Source organism: Cololabis saira, chromosome 4 (genome assembly GCF_033807715.1).
Source record: "Cololabis saira isolate AMF1-May2022 chromosome 4, fColSai1.1, whole genome shotgun sequence".
Lineage (NCBI taxonomy): Eukaryota > Metazoa > Chordata > Actinopteri > Beloniformes > Belonidae > Cololabis > Cololabis saira.
The window spans coordinates 34196642-34218143 of NC_084590.1; the positions used below are offsets into that span (position 1 = coordinate 34196642).

At 46.3% G+C, this 21502-nt stretch overlaps 1 protein-coding gene across 2 annotated transcripts in view; it reads left to right on the top strand.

Moving 5' to 3' along the window:
* The first annotated feature begins 1040 nt into the window (after positions 1-1040).
* arhgap32a (Rho GTPase activating protein 32a) overlaps positions 1041-21502 on the top strand; it is a 36162-nt gene continuing 15700 nt past the window's right edge. The window contains exons 1-5 of one of the 2 annotated variants that reach the window (XM_061719560.1): positions 1041-1330; positions 9476-9590; positions 10473-10578; positions 13525-13616; positions 13863-13947. In XM_061719560.1, the coding sequence (XP_061575544.1) occupies positions 1309-1330; positions 9476-9590; positions 10473-10578; positions 13525-13616; positions 13863-13947 (420 nt within the window). In that variant the 5' untranslated portion in view covers positions 1041-1308. The remainder of the gene's footprint in view (positions 1331-9475; positions 9591-10472; positions 10579-13524; positions 13617-13862; positions 13948-21502) is intronic. The other variant, XM_061719559.1, reaches the window with a different exon arrangement.

Genomic DNA, 21502 nt, shown 5'->3' on the forward strand with positions numbered 1-21502 from the left:
CCTCTTAACAAAAACAGGAGCTAATGTGCAATAAAAAAAATGATTGTATGTTTATGAAAGTTCTTGTAATGTCCGTATGTTGATGTATGTGTGGAGGGGTTAATGTGTCTAGATATATATATATATATATATATATATATATATATATATATATATATATATATATATATATATATATATATATATATATATATATATATACACATTTATTTTATTTGGTTTTTATTTCATTTTATTGATTTATTTTATTAGTTATTTTATTTTTTTTATATATCATGCGCTGACTGGAGAGCACTTTTAATTTCGTTGTACACATTGATAATGACAATAAAGATCTATCTATCTATCTATCTATCTATCTATCTATCTATCTATCTATCTATCTATCTATCTATCTATCTATCTATCTATCTATCTATCTATCTATCTATCTATCTATCTATCTATCTATCTATCTATCAAAAATAGGGGATGCAATATGTATTTTAGAAATACATGAAAAGGTTGTAATATCTTTATGCAGGTCTAGTTTCCTCCAAGTGACAGCAGTCTTTTAATTATTGAGTTATTTTAATTGCAGGTTACCAAAGCCAAATGTAATCTATCTATCTATCTATCTATCTATCTATCTATCTATCTATCTATCTATCTATCTATCTATCTATCTATCTATCTATCTATCTATCTATCTATCTATCTATCTGGAGACTGACTCACACACAATCAAAGTAAAACGATGTAACTGCAAATTACAAAAATAATTGCATTAATGTATAATTGAAGTTGTAAATCATTGTCATATAAAAGTCAATGCATGGTTTGCAGAGATCATTAGAAGTCCTGTAGTAGGCCAGCAAAAATGAAAAGCTGACTTTCCAGCTTTCTCTTTCCATGGACAAACATAATGAGATAATGTATGAGGAGGATGAGAGATTTGCACACCAGTTTTCACTCCTCTCACTGTCACCACCCGCCTACATGAGGGGCTTATGTAATTCCGTACCAAGCATTACCTAACACCGCACAACTGCAGCTCCCGGAGCTGATGAACATCATCCCGGGCTACTACCACGGCCGCTGCTCGCCTCTCCTCACGCCCTCCTCGCCACCGGCTCCTTGACTTTGAAAGTGCTCAGTGGGAAAAACCCGGAGGCTGAAAGCCATCCCGTGCGCGGGCACGAGGCTGCGCGGCTGCGCGGCTGCGCGCTCCCGAGTCCCGGCGGCCGGAGCGCAGACTCGGAGCTGCGGAGAGACAGCACTCAGCTCAGACTCAGCCATGCCGCGCCCGGACCGGGTCACCTACCTCAGATGATCGCCAGCGGCCACGTGTGTACGTGAGTGTGGAGTGTGGGCTACTGCAGTGGGATGATGATGCTGAGAACAACCATGTTTTTTTGTTTTTTCCCCCCGTCGAGAAGCGTAAACGCACCGGACTGGACTGGAGCAGCACAGCGCACAGTTAAAGGCTGATTTATGGTTCCGCGTTACACCGACGCAGAGCCTACGCCGGTGTAACGCGGAACCATAAATCAGCCTTAAACAGGTAGGCTGCTGCTGGAGCTGCACACACGCAACCAGGGGCGTGTTGCAGCTGCAGGGATCAGCCAGCTCACATCAAAGTTCACACATGATCGTGTGTGTATGCGGGAGCCCGACTGTGTGTGTGGGTCTGTATAAACGTATGCATGCATGCATGCATGCATGCATCTGTGTGTGTGTGCTGCATGTGAGCTGGCTGTGATCTGTCAGGCCCAACAGGTCAGAGTACACTGGTTGTAAACTTTTCCCAGTGAATCCCAGTAGCTGCTGTTGAATACTGCGATGTCTATTTAAAAATGCATGACAGATTATGAAAACAAGAGTGGCTTTTGGTTGCCATTTTTCTCACAGTGGTCAGTGTCTGTCTGGCCACACAATGGAGGAGGGCACCTACACAGCGTTACAATGCATCTGTCCATAAACACTTTTTGGAACCTGTGGGGTCATTTTTCTGAGCAAAAGGTGTTGTGGATGCTCTAATTGAGGATTTTTTTCCTTTTTTTTTTTGGGTGGGTGGGGGGCTTGGGATAGACCAAATGTCTGTAGATCTGGAGCCATTATTGCTTTAAACAGCAGTCAGCATTTACTATGTGAGGTAGGAATGGGCGATATTTTACCGTTCACGATAAACCGTCAAAAAAATTCCCCACGATAAGAATTTGTCATCTCGCGGTAAAAACGATAAATTCCCGTTGATGACGTTTGTGTGTAAAGCTGATTTATGGTTCTGCGTTAAATCAACGCGGAAGGAAGGAAGGAAGGAAGGAAGGAAGGAAGGAAGGAAGGAAGGAAGGAAGGAAATGAGCCTGAAAGAAAGAAAGAAAGAAAGAAAGAAAGAAAGAAAGAAAGAAAGAAAGAAAGAAAGAAAGAAAGAAAGAAAGAAAGAAAGAAAGAAAGAAAGAAAGAAAGAAAGATAAATTACCGTTGATGACGTTTATGTGTAACAAACATGGCGGATCTGAGAGTGAGATAGATTTATAGTTACAAAGGTGGAGTTGAATTGGTATTTTTTTTATCGTCATTTTTATCGTTATCGGGATAAATGCCAGAAATGATCGTGATACATTTTTTAGTCCATACCGCCCATCCCTAATGTGAGGGCATATGAGGGCTGCAAAATTAGCCCCAGGCTGGTTTTTCTGCAGGTTCCCCGGTGGGCCTACCAGCGATTGCTCACATGGACACTGAGTGGGGTCGACATGGATTTTAGGTGGGGCCCAACTGGTTAACTTTCTAACGTGGTTCATATGTAACTGAAACTATATGGGACCCACACAATGTGCCTCTTTCTTAGCCCGTACCCATTCAGCGCGCTAGTATCCCTCATAGGAAGCATATATGTGGCCCACAGAGGCTTCCCATTTGGAGCCCATAATACGGAAACCATAGGGGACCCATTTCAAGCCATCTGCCCATTTCAACATCAAGCCCACATTGTACCCAAGTAGCCCACCTTTAATCCAGATGTAAGCCCACATGTGCCTGCTGGCTGGGTTTTCGTAGGGATTACTTTCCACTACAATTTGCAATTTGGAGTGACAAAAGTAAAATAATGTTTTGTCTTGATTGCTTTTCCCTCGTCAGAAATGAACCACTTTCAGTTCATAAAACGTCATTGTATACAGACGATGACCTACAGATGATAAACAATAAGTATAATCTAAAAGCTTTGGCTACAGCGGCTTATGCGATGGGGTTAAAACAAGAGGAGCATGATAAGCTGTGCTAATATGAGTAACAGATTAGGGTTGACAAGTTAAATAATATTATTTAGGTACGGGAGTAAAATGAAGTCCTCTCTGAGCATTGAAGATGTCAAAACATTCTTATTTTCCGTCATATTTGAGAGAAAACTTATCATCTGTGGGTTCACAATATGGCACCATGAAATGGAAAATCTAGTATGTGGGTGACTAAGAACTACATATTCGATATTTCAAGATGTAATCTTCTGCTACAACATAGTACCACATCATAAACAACCGGTCGTGTCGGACATTATGTATTGGTGTAACGGTACATTAGACTGTAGTCTGTAGTACTGTCTGGAAGTCTCAGTATTCATTTGGCACATTGCTATGCTTTTATACCAGATAATCACTATATACTGCTACAATATTCTTTTGGAAGAACATGATTTACTCCAATTTCAGATTTTTGGAATACCATTTGTCTGTTTTAGAGAGGGAGGATTCATGCTTCAAAGCTTTTATCTCCCTCACTGCACGGCTTGAGTTGTCATCTCGAGTGACAGATCGGCTTGTTGATTAAACATTCGGATCTTTGTCGGCCTGCTGTTTACCCGCGCTCCGGCCTTCATCAGGAATCACTGACTCCAAGATTGAGCCGTGACACCGATGCAGCGTGGGATGAAATAATCTCACTCTGGTAGATTTCAGGGAGATTATAGGATCAAGTGGCCCCCACCGGCAGCCTCATCACCACCTCCCCGCCCAAAGGTGACACGAGTCATAACGCTCCGGTAACAATGGCTGATGTTTCTCTGCCGGGCAGCGGGCCTTGTGGAGCCTGGACCCCGCAGTGCAGGGCAGCGACGGTCACTCGTCTTCGCCACCACAACAGCTGTTGATGTGTCAAACGCCCCTCTGAGTCTCCTTTTGCCTCCGTTTTTTTTTTTTTGCTGCCTCATCCTCAGTCCTGAGCAACATCAAGTCACAATGGATGGGAGAGGGGTTACCATGGCAACCGGAGGGCTTTCTCCACTGCATTTCTTTGCTTGTGTCGACTGCAAGACAGAGCTTAGGAGGAAAGCATGAAATCCCCTTTACCCCCGTTCTCAGCAGGGACCCACCACATCCTTCTTCGGGGATCTGCGGACAAATCAAAGCGCATTAAAGGTGCGGCTTAAGTTGTTATAGCGCCCATCTTTGTTTTCATTATAGATTCCACGGCTCCTGGTATTAACCTCACAGAGATTATCAACAGACCTTGGAGCTGGCCTCAACCTTACAGAACATTTATGCATCATTCCTGCTGTTATGACTTTAGTCTGACCACTCCCACGTGCATTGTTTTGAACCACAAGAACCCTGAGAACAACCTGTCCCAAAATGAACGAGAGCCAAACCAAGTTAGTAAATGTAACAGTTGAAGAGCCAGCTCCCTTTTTCCTCAGGATATGGTAGAAGAGAAAAGCAACAAAGAGATGTATACTAAATTTACATTTACTAGCGAGCCAGAACCCACCTTTTTCTTGAGTTAAAGCTGTGTGACGATATACACATTTGTCCTTTTGGTGTCATAAGCTAACAAATATACCCCGATGACTTTCTGCTTATAAACACAGTACTCATAGTTTCAGAAGGTCACATGACTTCAGCTGTTGACACTTATTTTTGTGGATACTTTTTAGCTTTCTTCCCTTCCATGTTTCCTTTTCACTTTGCTGTTTACTTTCAGTTTCTTGGTTGTAGTTAGACATCAGAAGAAACTGTCTGGATCAAACATTAAGGGCTTCATCATGCAATTCTATGGATAACCATGCAGAGAAAGACACCTTCACTGTATACTAGGTTTGTTGATGCCAGTGTAGGCCAAAGGGACAGACGAAACAGCTGATGCTGTCAGATCATCCGTGAAAAGAAGCTGAAATGTGAGCCCAGATGATTGAGATATTTGCGCTGTAACAATTGTTACAGCTTGTTAAAAGTTGTGTAATTAAAGATCTCAAATGTGCAATGATGTAAATTAAAAAGAAACTGCATATACTGTTTTTTTAATACGGTTTATATTGTTTATATATTTTATATTACTATTTTGGTATCCTTTTTTTCTTTTCTCTTGCTGCTGTTATGATCAAACTGTCCCCATTGTGGGACTAATAAAGGAAATCTAATCTAATCTAATTTAGGAGTTGGACATAGCGACTGTGATATCACTGGTCAGTTTGAGGACTTTCAGGTTTGAGGCTGAAGTTTGGCATTTGAAAGTCTCCAGTTTACAGTCAGAACATGAGGGTGAAGTTGTAGAGTAACACTCAAAGCCTGATTGACCTGAATCACTGGATTATGAGTTGAGGACATCATTCATGGCTTAATATCTACTGTAGACACAGATATATAGTTGGGACTTTTTTGAATGAAAGTTTGTTGCTGCCTGTTAATGTTTTGGAGCGAGTACACTTAGTGACCCCAGAGGAACTCTACTGTCCAGCGTTGGCTTCACATTTCACATCCCCAGCTTACGTCATCTGGCATGTACTACTAAGCTGAAATCAATAGCCCCTTTCACACAGCCAGTTCGAGGCGGGAACGTTGCGCCTTTAAGCCGCCTCGCTGTTCTGTGTGAAAGTCACGGAGGCGGAATGGGGGGGCCAAGTGGCCCCACCAATAAGCCGGCAGCGGAGGTAGTCACAGAGCCGAAACGGGGTCTGTGTGAATGACACAGCCGGCATGCCGGCATGCCACTAGACGCTGACGCTGTCGTCACGCCTCTGATTGCGGAACGCCGGCATGCTGTGTGAATTTACAGACGGGAGCGGCGTTATGCCGGCGTTGTATGGTTCTGTGTGAACCAACAAAGGCGGCGTATTGGCAGGACTTCTTTACACCAATATTGCGGAATCTCTGTGTGAAAGGGGCTAATGTTACAGCAACAGAGATGCCCTGAACACGATGAAGAACAGAAGACAGCTACATTAGTGTTGCAGGCACTTATGGAACCGGTTTAATTCCCGCCTTCTTTCATATATGAGTAGAGACGACTCTATGTTCCGTGTTTGCAGCTGCAAACGTGCAGGCAGCCATTTATCAATGCACCAGCTGATTCTGGTCTTCTAAGCAGTGTGCACAATTGGGAAGGCTGCCCTATTTTCCTTGAAAATGCCATTTAGGCCATTAGATACCAGACGGGATCGTTATGTGCTCGCTTCTCCAGTCTCCTGACGTCAGACCGGCCCCTCTCTCATTGACTCTGACAGGTGGAGGGCTTTTTTTATTTGTGCATCCGGAATAGATGGTTGATGGAGAAGTAGTGGAAAGGGGAGGGATTTTTACAGCTGCTCCATGCAGGTTTTCTCCAGGATTTCTATAAGCTGGATACTGGATTGATGCCATACTGGCTTCTCCTCTGCTGCTGCATCAGGTGGGAGCTTGTGCTAACTTAAAATCAGCATTGCCTGATTGTCTCATACTAACAGAGGTGGGTAGACTAGCCAAAAATTGTACTCAAGTAAAATTACTGTTACTTCAGAATAATATGACTCAAGTAGAAGTAAAAAGTAGTCATCCAAATAATTACTTGAGTAAAAGTAAAAAAGTACTTGGTGAAAAAACTACTCAAGTACTGAGTAACTGTTGAGTAACGTCTGATTTATTTTTTTAACACAACCATTCAAACAGACAAAAGTACAAAATAATCATCTTCAGGCAAATTAAATCAATAAAATAATAAGATACATTTAAATTGATAAAAAATAAAATATAGCTTAAATTAAAATAAGCTTAAAATAAATTCAAGTAATTTAATAAATAATAAAATAAGTAAAATAATAACAGAATAAAAAAATAAATTAAGCACAAGTAGCACAAAATTTCAAGCCTTTGTACTTTTCTTTTTTAACCAGGCAGAACTAGAACAAGCCCATGAACTCATAGAAACTGTGTGTGTCTTTGAGTCCGTGTAAATGTGACAAAAACATGCAAAAACAAACATTTTTCCCAAAGAATCACTCAGTGATGTCATGAGATTGACGCATACGCGGATAAAAGGGATAAAAGAAAAGTAACAGCTCAACGTAGCCTAATGTAGCGGAGTAAGAGTAACAGTTTCTTCTTCACAAATCTACTCAGGTAAAAGTAAAAAGTATAGTGATTCAAAACTACTCCTAAAAGTACAGAATTTCCCAAAACTTACTCAAGTAAATGTAACGGAGTAAATGTAACTCGTTACTACCCAGCTCTGCATACTAAAGAGTACTTATTAAGGCTCTAGCTCAGATATGTGTCTGCAGATGACGCACAGGCTTCTGAGTCTTCTGTCACGAAGGAAGCCTTCCTCTGCAATGTTCAGAACGACCTGTTCCCACACTTGAAAAGATCCACCATTTGATGTGGTACAATCACCAAGGTCAGGTAATGCGCTTTGTTCCATGCAACATTTTTTATTTATTTTAATCACGGAGTGCGTTCAGACAAAAGGAATCTCCGTCCACTATTAGCACCTCGAATGATAAATCACCGTAGCCTAGGAAATGTAGAGGCAACGGTCAAAATCTATTTTGGAAACTCACTACTTTCACATTCAGCTGATGTACCATAAACGATTCCCCCTAAGAGACGTTTATAAAACTGCACTTAATGAAACGCTTCTAAGCAGCGTATTCGTGTGCGGCCTGTGTCCAGTGTGTTGCATGAATCGGCGCTCCTTTGGCAAAGCCGCGTCGTCTATTAGAGGGGAGATACAGCATTAGATGTGGAGTCCGTCCTGGCCCATATTCCTGTCTGCTTGTTCACATTCTGCTGAGTCAGGGGGCTTTGTGGAAGTCCGTCAACAGCGAGCCGCCGGGGCTCTGGGCCAGAGGCGCTGGTGGGAAACCGCTACTGCAGCAGTGGCCATTCGAAGCTAATGAACCCTCACATAATGCAAACATTTCTTTGTTGATAAGCTGAGCTCTTTAGGGACAAAGTGTATCCGGCTCTGTGGTAAACGTGAAGGATCTCTGTAAGTGCTGAACCTTAAGAGGTGTGACGTGTTTTTGTGCCCACATGCCCTAAAGATGTTGTTTAACTCAAATCACCTGCACATGTACAGATGGCTGTCATGGGAAGATTGTGAAAGAAGAGCCAAGTCTGCCTCATCAGGACATTCTTGTGTTTGTTTACAGTACATAGGTAGTAACGTGAAAGAGTGTCATAAATGAAAACAAAGGATCATTTGCTGAGGCCGTGAAATGTGACCACCAGATGAAAAATGCACCATTTGGCATTTGGTGCGTCAGATGTTTGAAGTGGTTGAGAGGTATCGGGACTGCAGGAAGGCCTGAGCCGTGCTAGTACAGAGCCACGCTGCTTTTACGAGTGGAAAATATGGTGGAGAGGGCGCACGGCAGAATTTCACTCGCATTTGTTGCTACGCGCGGTGGAGTCTTTTCCACCACAAGAACTAGCTTGATGCCTTGAGGATCATAGGCGCAGTATCGCTACGTTCTGTCGGTGAATTAAGGACCTTCGTTATTTCATCGTTGAACTATTTGCCCACATCATGAACTTCTCCTGACCTTTACTTTCAAAAGGCCAGCTGTCTTCTATTTGTAGTTATTTCAGTCAAGCATAATATTTCAGTGATTTGCAGATCATTGCGTTCCTTTTTTTCCCCCCATCGCTGTATGAACTTCAGTGTTTTTGCTTCACACACACACACGCGTTGGATTGCTTTTGAATTTTGACAGAGGAAGATCAAAGAGGTAAAACACAAGGAGTACAATCATCATCTTGTACAAATTAAGAAGTGAACACAAATCTGGACATGTCTCTTTAGTATATCCGCAGAAAATACACCGCCAGAACAGATTTAAAGCAAAATTGATGACTAGTTAAGCCAGTACCGGACTCATACTGGAGCTGCTGTGAAAGACTTGGTTTCTTTAATGAATAAAAGCCTTTTTTCAGCATACACCTGCTAGTGCTGATAGAAATCGAGGCTGCTATCCTTGTGAAACCACCCTAAGAATTAGTAGCCTGACATACTTTCTCACTGAAGCAAGCCCTGACAGTGTAACGTGATGTCATCGCAGATTAGATCACTTTTAGCTCCGTGGACTGTAGCCTCGAGAGTCGTGCACGTTGCAGCCTCAAGTGGGTTAACGTCTGATGCCTTCATGGCTCCGGACTCATCTTCCCAGCCTGCGCTCTCTCTTCCCAGCCCGCCCTTACCGTTTTTCTCCTTTTTCTCTCCTCCCACTCACGTTTGTCCACAGCGGAGCTGTTGCAGCAAGGCAGCATCATGGAGGCTGGATGCGTGGTTGCCGCGGTGATTGAGAACGCTGCCTCAGGACCCCCGGGAGAAACAGGAAGTAGTGACGCCCTTGAGGGGTGAGTTATTTTTTCCCCCCCCATCACCTCTTGTCAGCTCATCTGGGTCATAAAAAGCCATATAGCATGAGGAGTGTGTGGGTGTGTGCGGTTTTGTGCTCATCTATATACATTTTTTGAATTTGAAATGAATTAAAGCAGTGTAGTGTTGAGGTTAATAAATGACCCAGTTATCGTAGCAATTTGGAGACATAAAAATGTCCCTTTCTCAGTCTTCATTAGGTGCAGCCAGACTTGGCTGTCTTCCTCACAAACGTACATGTCATTTATGTGATTTGTTGTGTCATCGTGGATCTCCCAGATAAGACGGAGTCTCTGTGTTCCAGGCCAAATGTCATGATGTTCTGATTCACCGTAATAAATCTGAGCCCGGACTCTCTCTCCCATCTTTGTTGCTCCTGAAAGTTTGGCTGAAAGGACCTTACCCTCCACTCCTGAATGCATTGAGTCACATTTCGGGCGAAGGTTTTGTGAAGCACTCCCTTGTGGGTGGACTGCGTTCATGGCTCACTGAATAGACATGCTTTGAGTGCACACAAAAGACCCCATGGCTTTTTTATCACCAAGCTGATGATGCTGATATTTTTCAGACTGATCTAAAGGATGAGTTGGGAGCTTTACCAAAAGAAATTACTTGGTTGTTTTTTTTTATGATGTACATTGCCATTTATCTTACATTAGTCCCAGTGCAGCATGTTATTTGGGCCATGCTGTTGCAATGTCATGATTTGAGCCCACGCCACATGAGAAATCCTCCCTCACTTGCCCCCTCTGGTGTTTTTTATAAAAAACTACACAGCTAAATGTAAAACCTCAGCCTCCATCAGACAGTATTTGATCGTGTGACATTTTGTTCAATTCTCTCCCTCTGTGTTTTTGCAGTGATGCGCTACCGTCTACTGAGCTGAATATGAATGATGCCTTAACTCAAGACACCAACAGTAATCCTCCAGAAGATAAGCAGCCACAAGAGACTTCAACCGCCATGGTACACACACACACACACACACACGCACACACACACACACACTCATAAAACACTCATGACTCTGACTCATCACAAACACAGAAAGACTGGGTGACCTTAGTGAGGCAGCTCTGGTCACACAGGTGATTCATGCCGTGACGTCACCTCATCATGACGTGGGTGGGGTCATGTGTCATGTGACAGTCAGCCTGGGGCCTGTAATAAAAGCGTGTAAATGTGTGTAAATCTGTTTTACTGGATATCTCACCTGAGAGTGAGGTGGCGTGTGTACGTAATAACAGCTGTTGTCGCTGAAGCGTAATGTCATTTCCTGCTCACACCAGTGTTGCGTGTGTCGCCTCAGTAGTAAAAAACAAATAATTGGACAGAAACCAAAGAAGCTTACACATTTTTATTACTGCAAGACACAAAATGCTTTTATATCAGTAAAAATGTGTCGCGTGACAACTGAAACCGGACTGGCGGTACAAACACGTTACAGGATCCGTGTTGATCGCAGGTTCACTGTTTATTAGTTTATTCGTTTATTTATAGGATCCCCATTAGCTGATGTCGCAACATCAGCTTTTCTTCCTGGGGTCCCCAAAGCAATTTTAAAAGAACATACATAGTCCATACATACACACATATATCGCAGTTACGGATCACCGTAACACCGAGTCATAATACACACTAACAGCAAACTTTAAGTCTAAAATACATTAGTGGTGAAAAAAGAAAGGAATCATACAGTCATTCCAATACCACGAAGTATAACCAACAAATACATTTCTGTAATAAATTATAGCATGTGATATATTTGTTACTCATTGAATTTTATGTAAAAAGTCTTTAGCTACCTTTTTAAAACTGTATTTTGATGTAATATTTTTGATGTTTTAAGGTAATGCGTTCCATCCTGTGATAGCTCTGTATAAAACGGTGTGTTTTAAACAGTTTGTTCTTGGCTTAGGTGCCAGTAAATGGTCGTAACATGATTGTCTGGTTGGATATTTATTGACGTTTCTAGTGAGCACTATCTGATCTGTGAAATATTGTGGTTTTTTTACTATTAATCAACTTCCTCATGAAAGTAAGGAGACTTAATTTTAATCTGTCTACAACCAACAGCCATGATAAATGCTGATGCATTTTTAAGATATTTGCATGCAGTGAACAATTTAAAACAATCCTAGCTGCTTTGTTCTCTGCAATTTGAAGTTTATTAATATCTTTGGTGCCTGCAGATGACCAAATAATTGGGCAATAGTCCAGATGGGACAACACTAGAGCCTTAATTACTTGGTTCAGAGTATCTGGTTCAACATACTTGGAGCACTTTCTTGTTACTGCAATACTTTTACCCATTTCTTTCGTAATGTGATAAAAAAAAATGGGTAAAAGTATTGGATGCAACATAACACCAAAGCAGCCTCAAATAGTAAGACAGCCTTAACTGGATGGGGTCATGTGGTATAACTGAACCTGAATAACCAAAAATGAGCAGTCAAGCATTTAGCTTTAACAAATGAAAGAAACGTTTCCAGCCCCTTCTGGGACAGGCAGGATTTCTGCATCCGTGACTAATAAAACATGGCCTGATCTTCGTCTGGTGTAGGTTTCTATCACGAACAAACAAACTGGCTAAACTAATAATGTACAAATGTCTTTATTCATCACTGCGTCATTGACTAGATTGAGTTTTCATTTGCCATCCAGGGCTGGTTCACTGTCCTGGCGGTTTTCAGACCATGTTGAGTTGATTAGTGACGTTGAACTGAGCACAAGTGTGCGGCTAGTTCGCTCTAACCTGTTTAGAGGGCGACCGTGACGGTCGGGGGTCGGCTCCAGCTTTTCTCCGGCCCTAAAGAAAATGAAGCAGATATGGAAAACAAACAAGGAAACACATGAATGGTCTCTTGAATTTGTGGACAGCTTAACTTATCGCTGAATTACAAACACTCAGGTCCTCAGGAATGTTTTAATGGCCTCATGCAGCACAATAGCCTAAAACGCCTCTGGAAAAGGTCGTGACTCATGCCATCCAGCTTCATTTATGAGAACGTGTACTTCTTCAAACGACACTCAGATCTAAGCTCCGTGATGAGAACACCTTAGTCAAAGTGGGCTTCACAAAAGTTGTTATGGAAAGATTGATAATTGTGTTTGAGAACAACATGAGAAATGGAGCTGCTTGGGGATGCAAATATCAGAAGCTGCAGTCTGGGTTGCGTCGGCTGTTTTTTCAGTCTAGTTTTTCATATTTGTTCCCAGAAAGCGCTCTGTTTTAGTCACTCTTCTTCTCATGATCCTTTCCTTTGTGAAGCTTCTGCTTTGTGTTTAGTGAGTATTTGCTTTAGTCCCTGTCTTGTTTTGGTAATCAGCGTCCCTGCGTGGCTTTTAGCAGCTTTGCTTTCTTAGTTTCGCTGGCCTCGCTGCTTTCACCTGTGTCTTATTTTCCACTTCAGATGGGCTCGCCTCTCTCCCTCTGCGCTTTGTTAGTCTGTGTATTCACCCAGCTCGTTATGTTCTTGTACTCCTTTTCCCGGGCTCATTACCCCCCTGGATTCTTGTTTGTTTGGTTTTATTCCCTATTTTCTTTTCCAGTGGATTTTTCAAATTCCTGTTCTTAATTTTTTGCAGCTCTTTTTTTTTTTTTTTAGTTAAATTAAAGTTGGTTGAATTAAAGACTTTCCTCCATCCATCTGCCTCCTGGGTTCTGCATTCAGGTTCTCATCTTGCTTCATGTATAACAAAGGATCAGAAAGCATTTTATCAATAATTCATGTGGGAATCATGCTATTACAGTTTTTTTTTCTCGTCACCGCAGCTACGTTCTCTCTTAGATATGCGACGCAGTTAGAGTCCCGTCTTGCTGGCGGGACCGCTGCTGTTTAGCGTTGAGCATCGTTAATGTGGAGCATAATCGCCTCTGACTCTCACTGATGTTTTCTCCCCGTTTGGTAGGTGAGGAGCGATGACGCCACAGACCACCCGGGCGAGCCCCTCTTGCGCTCCTGCATCAGCACGGCAAGCATGAAGGTCAAGAACATGAAGAAGTAGGTGCTCCCGTTGACTGCAGTTGCTGCTATTATGGGCTGCAAACCAGGGCTCTTATTCAGGCCACTGAAATTAGGACCCATACAATAAAAGCTCCAACAAGCCCCGCTTGAATCTCAATCACCGCTCTCACACATAGTGCTGATCGCTCCCTTCCTCCTTTTCTGTCTTCCCCGTCGCTCCTCTTGCCGTCACAGTGTCAGCGTGTCTTGAATGTTGATGAGCTGCTGTTCTGTTTGTTTTAGGTTAACTTTCCCCAGAGGTCACTTCCCCAGATTGGCAGAGTGTGCCCATTTCCACTATGAGACTGTTGATTTTGGCAACGTTCAGGTGAGCGCTGGAAACACTTAGCGGGGACTTAACTGTGGTTTTATATCGTGTCATTGATTTGAGTTCAACAAGCATTTTGCATCGAGTGGATCCAGAAATGCTTCACTCTTAAACTGAAGTGTAGCTGTTGGATTCAGCAGCTACACTGTCTGCCTTCACTCATTAATCTGGCTCCTTTTATAGTGTTTCCCCCCTCGACCCTGTTAAGAAACTGTAAGAAAAACCTGTCACAATAAAAGCAAAGACTGGTTGAGGAACTTGGTTTTAATCAAAGCTGGCATTAATGTTAGTCTGATCTAATAACAAGTGGAGGGCTTGAAGTGAAAAAGAAAAGAAAAGCAGAACAGATGCATTTAGGCTGCATTGAGATCCTGAACTGGTCCTGAACTCAGAGCACATTCAGAGGAGTTTGTGCTGGATGTGACCGCATGCTTTTATCAGTGTGACTGTGAACGCTCCGCCGGGCACACTGGCCACATCCGTCTGCTTAACTAGCAGAATTTCTGCAAAAGTTTTACTCTGCTTGTTCAGAGTAATAATTGAATGTTTTATTGGCTTCATTATTCTAGCAATCCTTCTGCAGTTTGCTTTTTTTTTTTTCTCTGCAACTGTTTCTGTTACCTATACTTGGAATTCTGGTTGGGGGCGCCGCCCCGTCATCCTTCCCCTAACAATTTAAGATCTGAGGCATGCGTACTGGTAATTTAACTTAATAATATTTATTATAAAAGGTTAACGTGCAGCATTAGAGAGTGGATGGGACTTTTTCACAGTCAGCGGATGTACCGTATTACTGCCGGTGACGTTACCTTTTTAGTCAGCGGAGAGCTTTCCTGTGTTTCAGGGTAAATCTTTCAAACTGTTCCTCAGAGATAGAGGTCCATAAAGAAAACTGAAATGTTCAAAAGCACTATTTAGTGTTTTATGTCTGCAGAAGTATGCACACACAGAGCTCTCCTGTGTCACAAATCAGTTATTTTATGCACTGAGCTGAGTTTCCATCGCCATAACATCACATTTACGACAGTAACAAATAGCTTTTTATTGTTTTTTTTCTTCAATGCTACAAACAATGCAACTCCAGCAGATGTGAAACTTGTTGCAGATTCAGGCATTGGTCGACATCACTCAAGTGGGGAGTGGTAGTCTAGTGGCTACAGAGGTTCAAGCCCTTGGAATGGCAACCAAGATGAACCACCTTGGGCCCCTGAGCAAGGCCTTAACCTAGGGCTGGGCGATATGGACCAAAAGTCATATCTCGATATTTTCTAGCTAAATGGCGATACTCGACATATATCTCGATATTTTTTCTGTGCCATAATTGGGGTTTCCCCCAAAGCATTATAGCATAGCATCTCTGTTAGCTTCATTTTTTTCTGAGGCAAACCCTTAAAAAAACAGTCAGTTTTAATACAAAGCCTCGTGCCAAATGTCACACAGGTTCCTTTATTAACAGAGGTCTGCACAATATCAAAATGTATAAAACAAATGAAATAAAAATAAACTGCCTGCATATATATAATAAAAATGCTTCTTGAATAAAATAAAACAAATATCCCTTTCCTGCATAACAATTAAATTAAAATACACTGTGCAATTAATACAATGTAGACAGTAACAGGCAGACTTTTCCACTGAGGTTGACAGTTGTGCAAATAACAAAACATTTGTGCAAATCTCAAATAAAACATTCAAGTCAATTTGTCAAAAAATAAGCTATATCAAAAAAAAAAAAAAAATATATATATATGTAGCACTGCGAGTTGCTACGGGGGTCACTAAGACAGCAGATACCGGGATTTCGTTTAGAAATATATTTATTTCTTTTTAGTTTGCTTCTTTCAAGGTTTGTGCTTCTGCACCGTCCGCAGAGCTGCACCTCTGCTCCGCTCTGCGTCCGTCCTCCCCCGTCTCCAGGGCCCGCACACCTACTGAAATACACAGAGAATGATTAGATTCACCTGTGTACCGTCAGCTGTTCCAGCCGCGTCACCTGTGCGCCACTCCCCCGCACTCCCTCTCTCCCCTGCAGACCACGCCCCAATCCTGCACCCTGCCACATACCCCCATCGCCCGACTCAGGCCGGGGACCGTCCGGCCTAGCCAACTCCCCCCCCCCCCCCCCCCCCCCCTCCCTCGGAGCGGGAGAGGAAGTCAGGGACCGCCATCTGAGCCCCCGGCCTGTGAACCACTCTGAAATTAAAGGGCTGTAAAGCCAGATACCAACGTGTGATCCGCCCATTGGTATCTTTCATGCGATGGAGCCACTGGAGGGGAGCATGATCCGACCAGAGGGTGAATGGGCGTCCCAGGAGGTAGTAGCGCAGGGACCCGACCGCCCACCGAATGGCGAGGCACTCCTTCTCCACCGTGCTATACCGCCCCTCCCTCTCCGACAGCTTGCGGCTGATGTATAGCACGGGGCGGTCCATCCCCTCCACCTGCTGGGACAAAACGGCCCCCAGCCCTCTGTTCGAGGCATCAGTCTGCAGAACAAAAGGGAGAGAAAAGTCAGGAGTATAAAGGAGCGGCTCCCCACAGAGGGCCTGTTTCACCCTCTCAAACACCTGCTGGCACTGCTCCGTCCACTGGACCGGATCTGAGGCACCCTTTCGGGTCAGGTCAGTCAGGGGGCTGGACAGGTCAGCGAAGTCCGGAATGAACCGCCGGTAATACCCCGCCAGCCCCAAGAACTGCCTAACCTCCTTTTTGGTCTTGGGTCTTGGGCAGGCCGCAATCGCAGCTGTCTTATCTACCTGGGGACGCACCTGCCCGCCTCCCAAGTGGTACCCCAGATACCGTACCTCCCTCCGTCCAACCACACTTCTTCGGGTTGGCCGTGAGCCCCGCCTGTCTCAGTGAACTGAGCACCGCACCCACCTGCCGCACATGCTCCGCCCAGCTGTCGCTGTAGATGATGACATCATCTAGATAGGCGGCAGCATACGCAGCATGCGGGCGCAGCACTCTGTCCATGAGACGCTGGAACGTGGCAGGGGCCCCGAACAAGCCGAACGGAAGTGTGCGAAATTGGTACAAACCGTACGGAGTGGAGAAAGCCGTAATCTCCTTAGACTCTGGAGACATGGGAATCTGCCAGTAGCCCTTGGTCAAATCCAGTGTCGTGAAAAAGCGAGCTGTGCCCAGCCGATCCAGGAGCTCGTCGACCCGAGGCATCGGGTACGCGTCAAAACGTGACACCTCATTCACCTTGCGGTAGTCCACACAGAAGCGTATAGACCCGTCCTTCTTCCGCACCAGAACGATGGGACTAGACCAGCCACTGTGGGACTCTTCTATTACCCCCATTGCCAGCATGGCGTCCAATTCGGCCTTCACCACTTTGCGTTTGTGTTCAGGCAGACGATAGGGACGTGAGCGCACCGTCACCCCTGGGCGCGTCACAATCTTGTGCTCTATGAGGTTCGTGCGTCCTGGTAAGGGAGAGAACACATCAGCAAACTGCTGCTGCAACGAGGCCAGGTCGGCCCTCTGGGACCCGGAGAGCTGGTCCCCACAAGCGAGCGAGGCTGGATTCGCCGATTTTGGCACCTCAGGCCCCAACTCATCTCTCTCTCTTACCTGCGTCACCAGAGCGACCGGCACCGCCTCCCTCCAGGCTTTAAGGAGATTGACGTGATATAACTGTGTCGCTCCACCCCTGTCAGGACGCACCACCTCATAGTCCACGTCCCCCACTCGCCGTGTGACCACGAAGGGCCCTTGCCACTTGGCGAGTAATTTGGAGCTAGAAGTGGGCAGCAATACAAGCACTTTATCTCCCGGAGTGAAATTTCTCAGCCTGGCTCCTCTGTTGTACAGCCGTTGTTGCCGCTCCTGGGCTGAGAGCAAATTCTCCCGTGATAGCCTCCCCAGTGTATGGAGTTTTGCTCTCAGCTCCAAGACGTGCTGAACCTCATTTTTACTGGGGCTTGGACCATCCTCCCAGTTTTCTTTAACCAGGTCCAAAACCCCACGCGGTGTTCTGCCAAACAGCAGCTCAAAAGGGGAAAACCCTGTCGAGGCCTGGGGAACCTCACGCACTGCAAACAGCAGAGGATCAAGCCACCTATCCCAATTCCGAGCGTCCTCGTGAATGAACTTACGGATCATGGCCTTCAGCGTCCGGTTAAAACGCTCACATAAACCATCCGTCTGGGGATGATAAACGGAGGTCCTAACCGACGTAATGCCCAGTAATCCGTAAAGTTCCCTCAGTGTTCGTGACATAAACTGAGTGCCCTGGTCCGTCAGAATCTCTTTCGGGATCCCGACGCGGGAGATGACCTGAAGCAGCGCCCGCGCCACACTCGTTGCCGAATGGTGCGCAACGGCACTGCCTCTGGATAACGTGTTGCATAATCCGTCAGGACTAGTACAAAACGATATCCCCGTGCGCTCCGCTGAAATGGACCGATGAGGTCCATGGCGACACGCTCAAATGGAACCTCCATTAATGGCAACGGCTGCAAAGGTGCTTTTGGCACAGCCGGGGAGTTAACTAGCTGGCATTCGGGACAGGAGGCGCACCAGCGGCGCACCTCCCCCCAAATGCCCGGCCAATAAAATCGGTCCATTATGCGGGCCAGTGTTTTGTCGCACCCCATGTGACCAGCCATCGGGTTATAATGAGCCGCCTGGAAAACCATTTCCCGGCGGTTCTTTGGTACCAACAACTGGGTAATAATCCGGCCAGATTTAGTGTCACGGCTCACTCGATATAACCTGTCCCTATTCAATGCAAAGTGCGGATATGTGAGCGCTGCATCAGGGCGCACCTTGTGACCATCAATTTGTATCACTTGGTCGAAGGCTGAGCGTAGAGTATCATCACGAGACTGCTCGAGTGGAAAATCTTCCATAGAGTGCAGCGGGTCCCGCCGAGCCTCCACCGGAGCCTCCGCCGGAGCCTCCGCGGGTCCCTCTCCCTCTCCGTCTGCAGCGTCGGACAACCTCGCGTCACCGCTGAGCACAGCGCACATACCGCATGTCCCTGTCTGCCGTGATTGCATCCCCACACACTGACTCACCAAATTTCTAAACCCCGGCCAATCGTGTCCTAGAATCAGAGGATGCAAAAGGCGGGAGCTAACCGCGGCCTTTATTCTATGATTTTTCCCCTTGTGTCGAATTTCCACTGGTACCACGGGGTACTTATGCACATCACCGTGAACACACACCACCTCCACCCAGGACGACACATTCATCAAAGCCTCGGGTCGCACCAGGCTTTGGTGAATTACCGACTGCATGCAGCCAGAATCCACCAAGGCCGAGTGTATACCCCCACGGATCCTTACCGGAACCCGGTATGTCCCTCCTGAGTCCGGGGAGGATGCTGGCGGACCGGCCACCCGGATCACCTGGCCCACCTCCATCAGCGGGCAGTCCCGCCTGATGTGTCCGGGCTGGCCGCACCGCCAGCAGCCCTGCCCAGGCGTTTGAGGGGCCCCCGCAGGGTCAGTTGGCGCGGGCGGAACCGTGTGCGAGCTCTGGGGAGGGGAAAAAGGAAAGGTGTTAGTGGTCGTTGGTGGACCCCCTGCAGCGGCGAACCTCCGGCGCGGCGCAGGAATGGGACGCGCTGCGGGTCCCGCCGCTGCTGCGGCCGCCGGATGGACCGCCAGATGGTCCTCGGCCAGGGTGATGGCCTCCTGCAGGGTCCCCGGTCGATGGCAGCGGACCCACGCCGCCGTCCGGGTGGGGAGCCCCTGCACAAATTGCTCCAGGACGATCTGCTGTACGAGCCGCTTCTCCCCCCCTGTGTCGTCCGGTCGCAGCCACCGCACCGCCGCGTCGTGGAGCTGGTGAGCGAAAGTGTAGGGGCGGTCCGTCGGCCCCAGCTTGAGCTCCCTGAACCGGCGGCGGTAGTCTTCCGGGGATCGCCCCAGCCGGTCCATCACCGCCCGCCGCACCTGGGCGTAGGTGGCGCGTGCTGCCGCTGGGAGGGCGAGAGCCGCCATCTGCGCCTCCCCTGACAGGAGCGGCAGGAGGCGCACCGCCCACTCCGCCGCCGGCCAATCGCAGGCCTCCGCCACCGCCTCAAAGGTGTCCAGGAATGCGAGAGGGTCGTCCGCCTCCGTCATCTTCTGTAGGGACACCCCCGCAAAAGGAGCGGGCGGGCGACCCCCCCTGCCTGCCTGCTGCTGCGCCGCCAGCGCATCCAGGGTGGCCGTCTGCCGCTCGCCCTGGCTCCGGAGCGCGGCCGACATCTCGGTCATCGCCTGGGCGAGGGCCGCCACCGTCTGCTCCATCTCTCCTCCGCGTTCTGCTGTCATTGGTGCCTCACGTTGGGCGCCACTGTAGCACTGCGAGTTGCTACGGGGGTCACTAAGACAGCAGATACCGGGATTTCGTTTAGAAATATATTTATTTCTTTTTAGTTTGCTTCTTTCAAGGTTTGTGCTTCTGCACCGTCCGCAGAGCTGCACCTCTGCTCCGCTCTGCGTCCGTCCTCCCCCGTCTCCAGGGCCCGCACACCTACTGAAATACACAGAGAATGATTAGATTCACCTGTGTACCGTCAGCTGTTCCAGCCGCGTCACCTGTGCGCCACTCCCCCGCACTCCCTCTCTCCCCTGCAGACCACGCCCCAATCCTGCACCCTGCCACAATATATATATATATATTTTTTTTAAATCGATATAAACGATATTGTCTCGTACCATATCGCGTTTGAAAATATATCGATATATATTAAAATCTCGATATATCGCCCAGCCCTACCTTAACCCTAATTGCAGTGTGTGTCTCTCAGGTGTAAGTCGCTTTGGATAAAAGCGTCTGCTAAATGACAGTAGTAGTAGTAGTGTGATATTTTGTTTCCTGTTTTCAATTCTTCTAATCTGGAATGGGAGAACATTTTAATTGCAGAAGCTGCGTGTTATTTTTTTAACCTACCTTCCAAACTAATGACTTTCCTCTCCTCCTCGGATACTCTAATCTGGTTTATATAGATCTTTTAGCGTGCTGTTATCTAATTTACTTAATTTGAAAGTCTCGAGCTCTTTGAAGACTTACAAATGATCTGGGGGCATGCACTGCTGGCAGGTTGCAGGTTTGGGGAGGAGAAGTGATAAGAACAAGCAATGAGGTCACGGCGGTGCGCTCAGTCACGCGTGGAAGCGGTCGTTAGTTGCCTGGTTAGCCTCGCTTGCACTTCTGTTTGCCCACCAGCAGAGGCCATCAGTCATCCCCCGCACAAGCAGGAGAGCGCCCGCTCTAGCTTAACACAAAACAGCGCCTGAACCGTGCGTGATGCACATTGAGGGTCTGAATCCCTACATGCCTCGTTAATGAGCTGCACTGCAGCCGGCCGGATGGCTGTTTAATCCCTGGATGCTCTCACTTGGTTGGGTAAACTTGGTGCTGAGGTTGCTGGGACGGTGATGACTTCACCATCACTGTGCAGGGAGGTGAAGCAGCACAACAGTTCTGGTGACCTTGAAATGCTCCATAAGGGGGAAAAAAAGTGAAATAACAAAAATGGTCACACTGAGGAGACAAGTACCGCGAGCACATGCCCTTTTTGCATCATACTGAATCTCTCGCTGAGGGA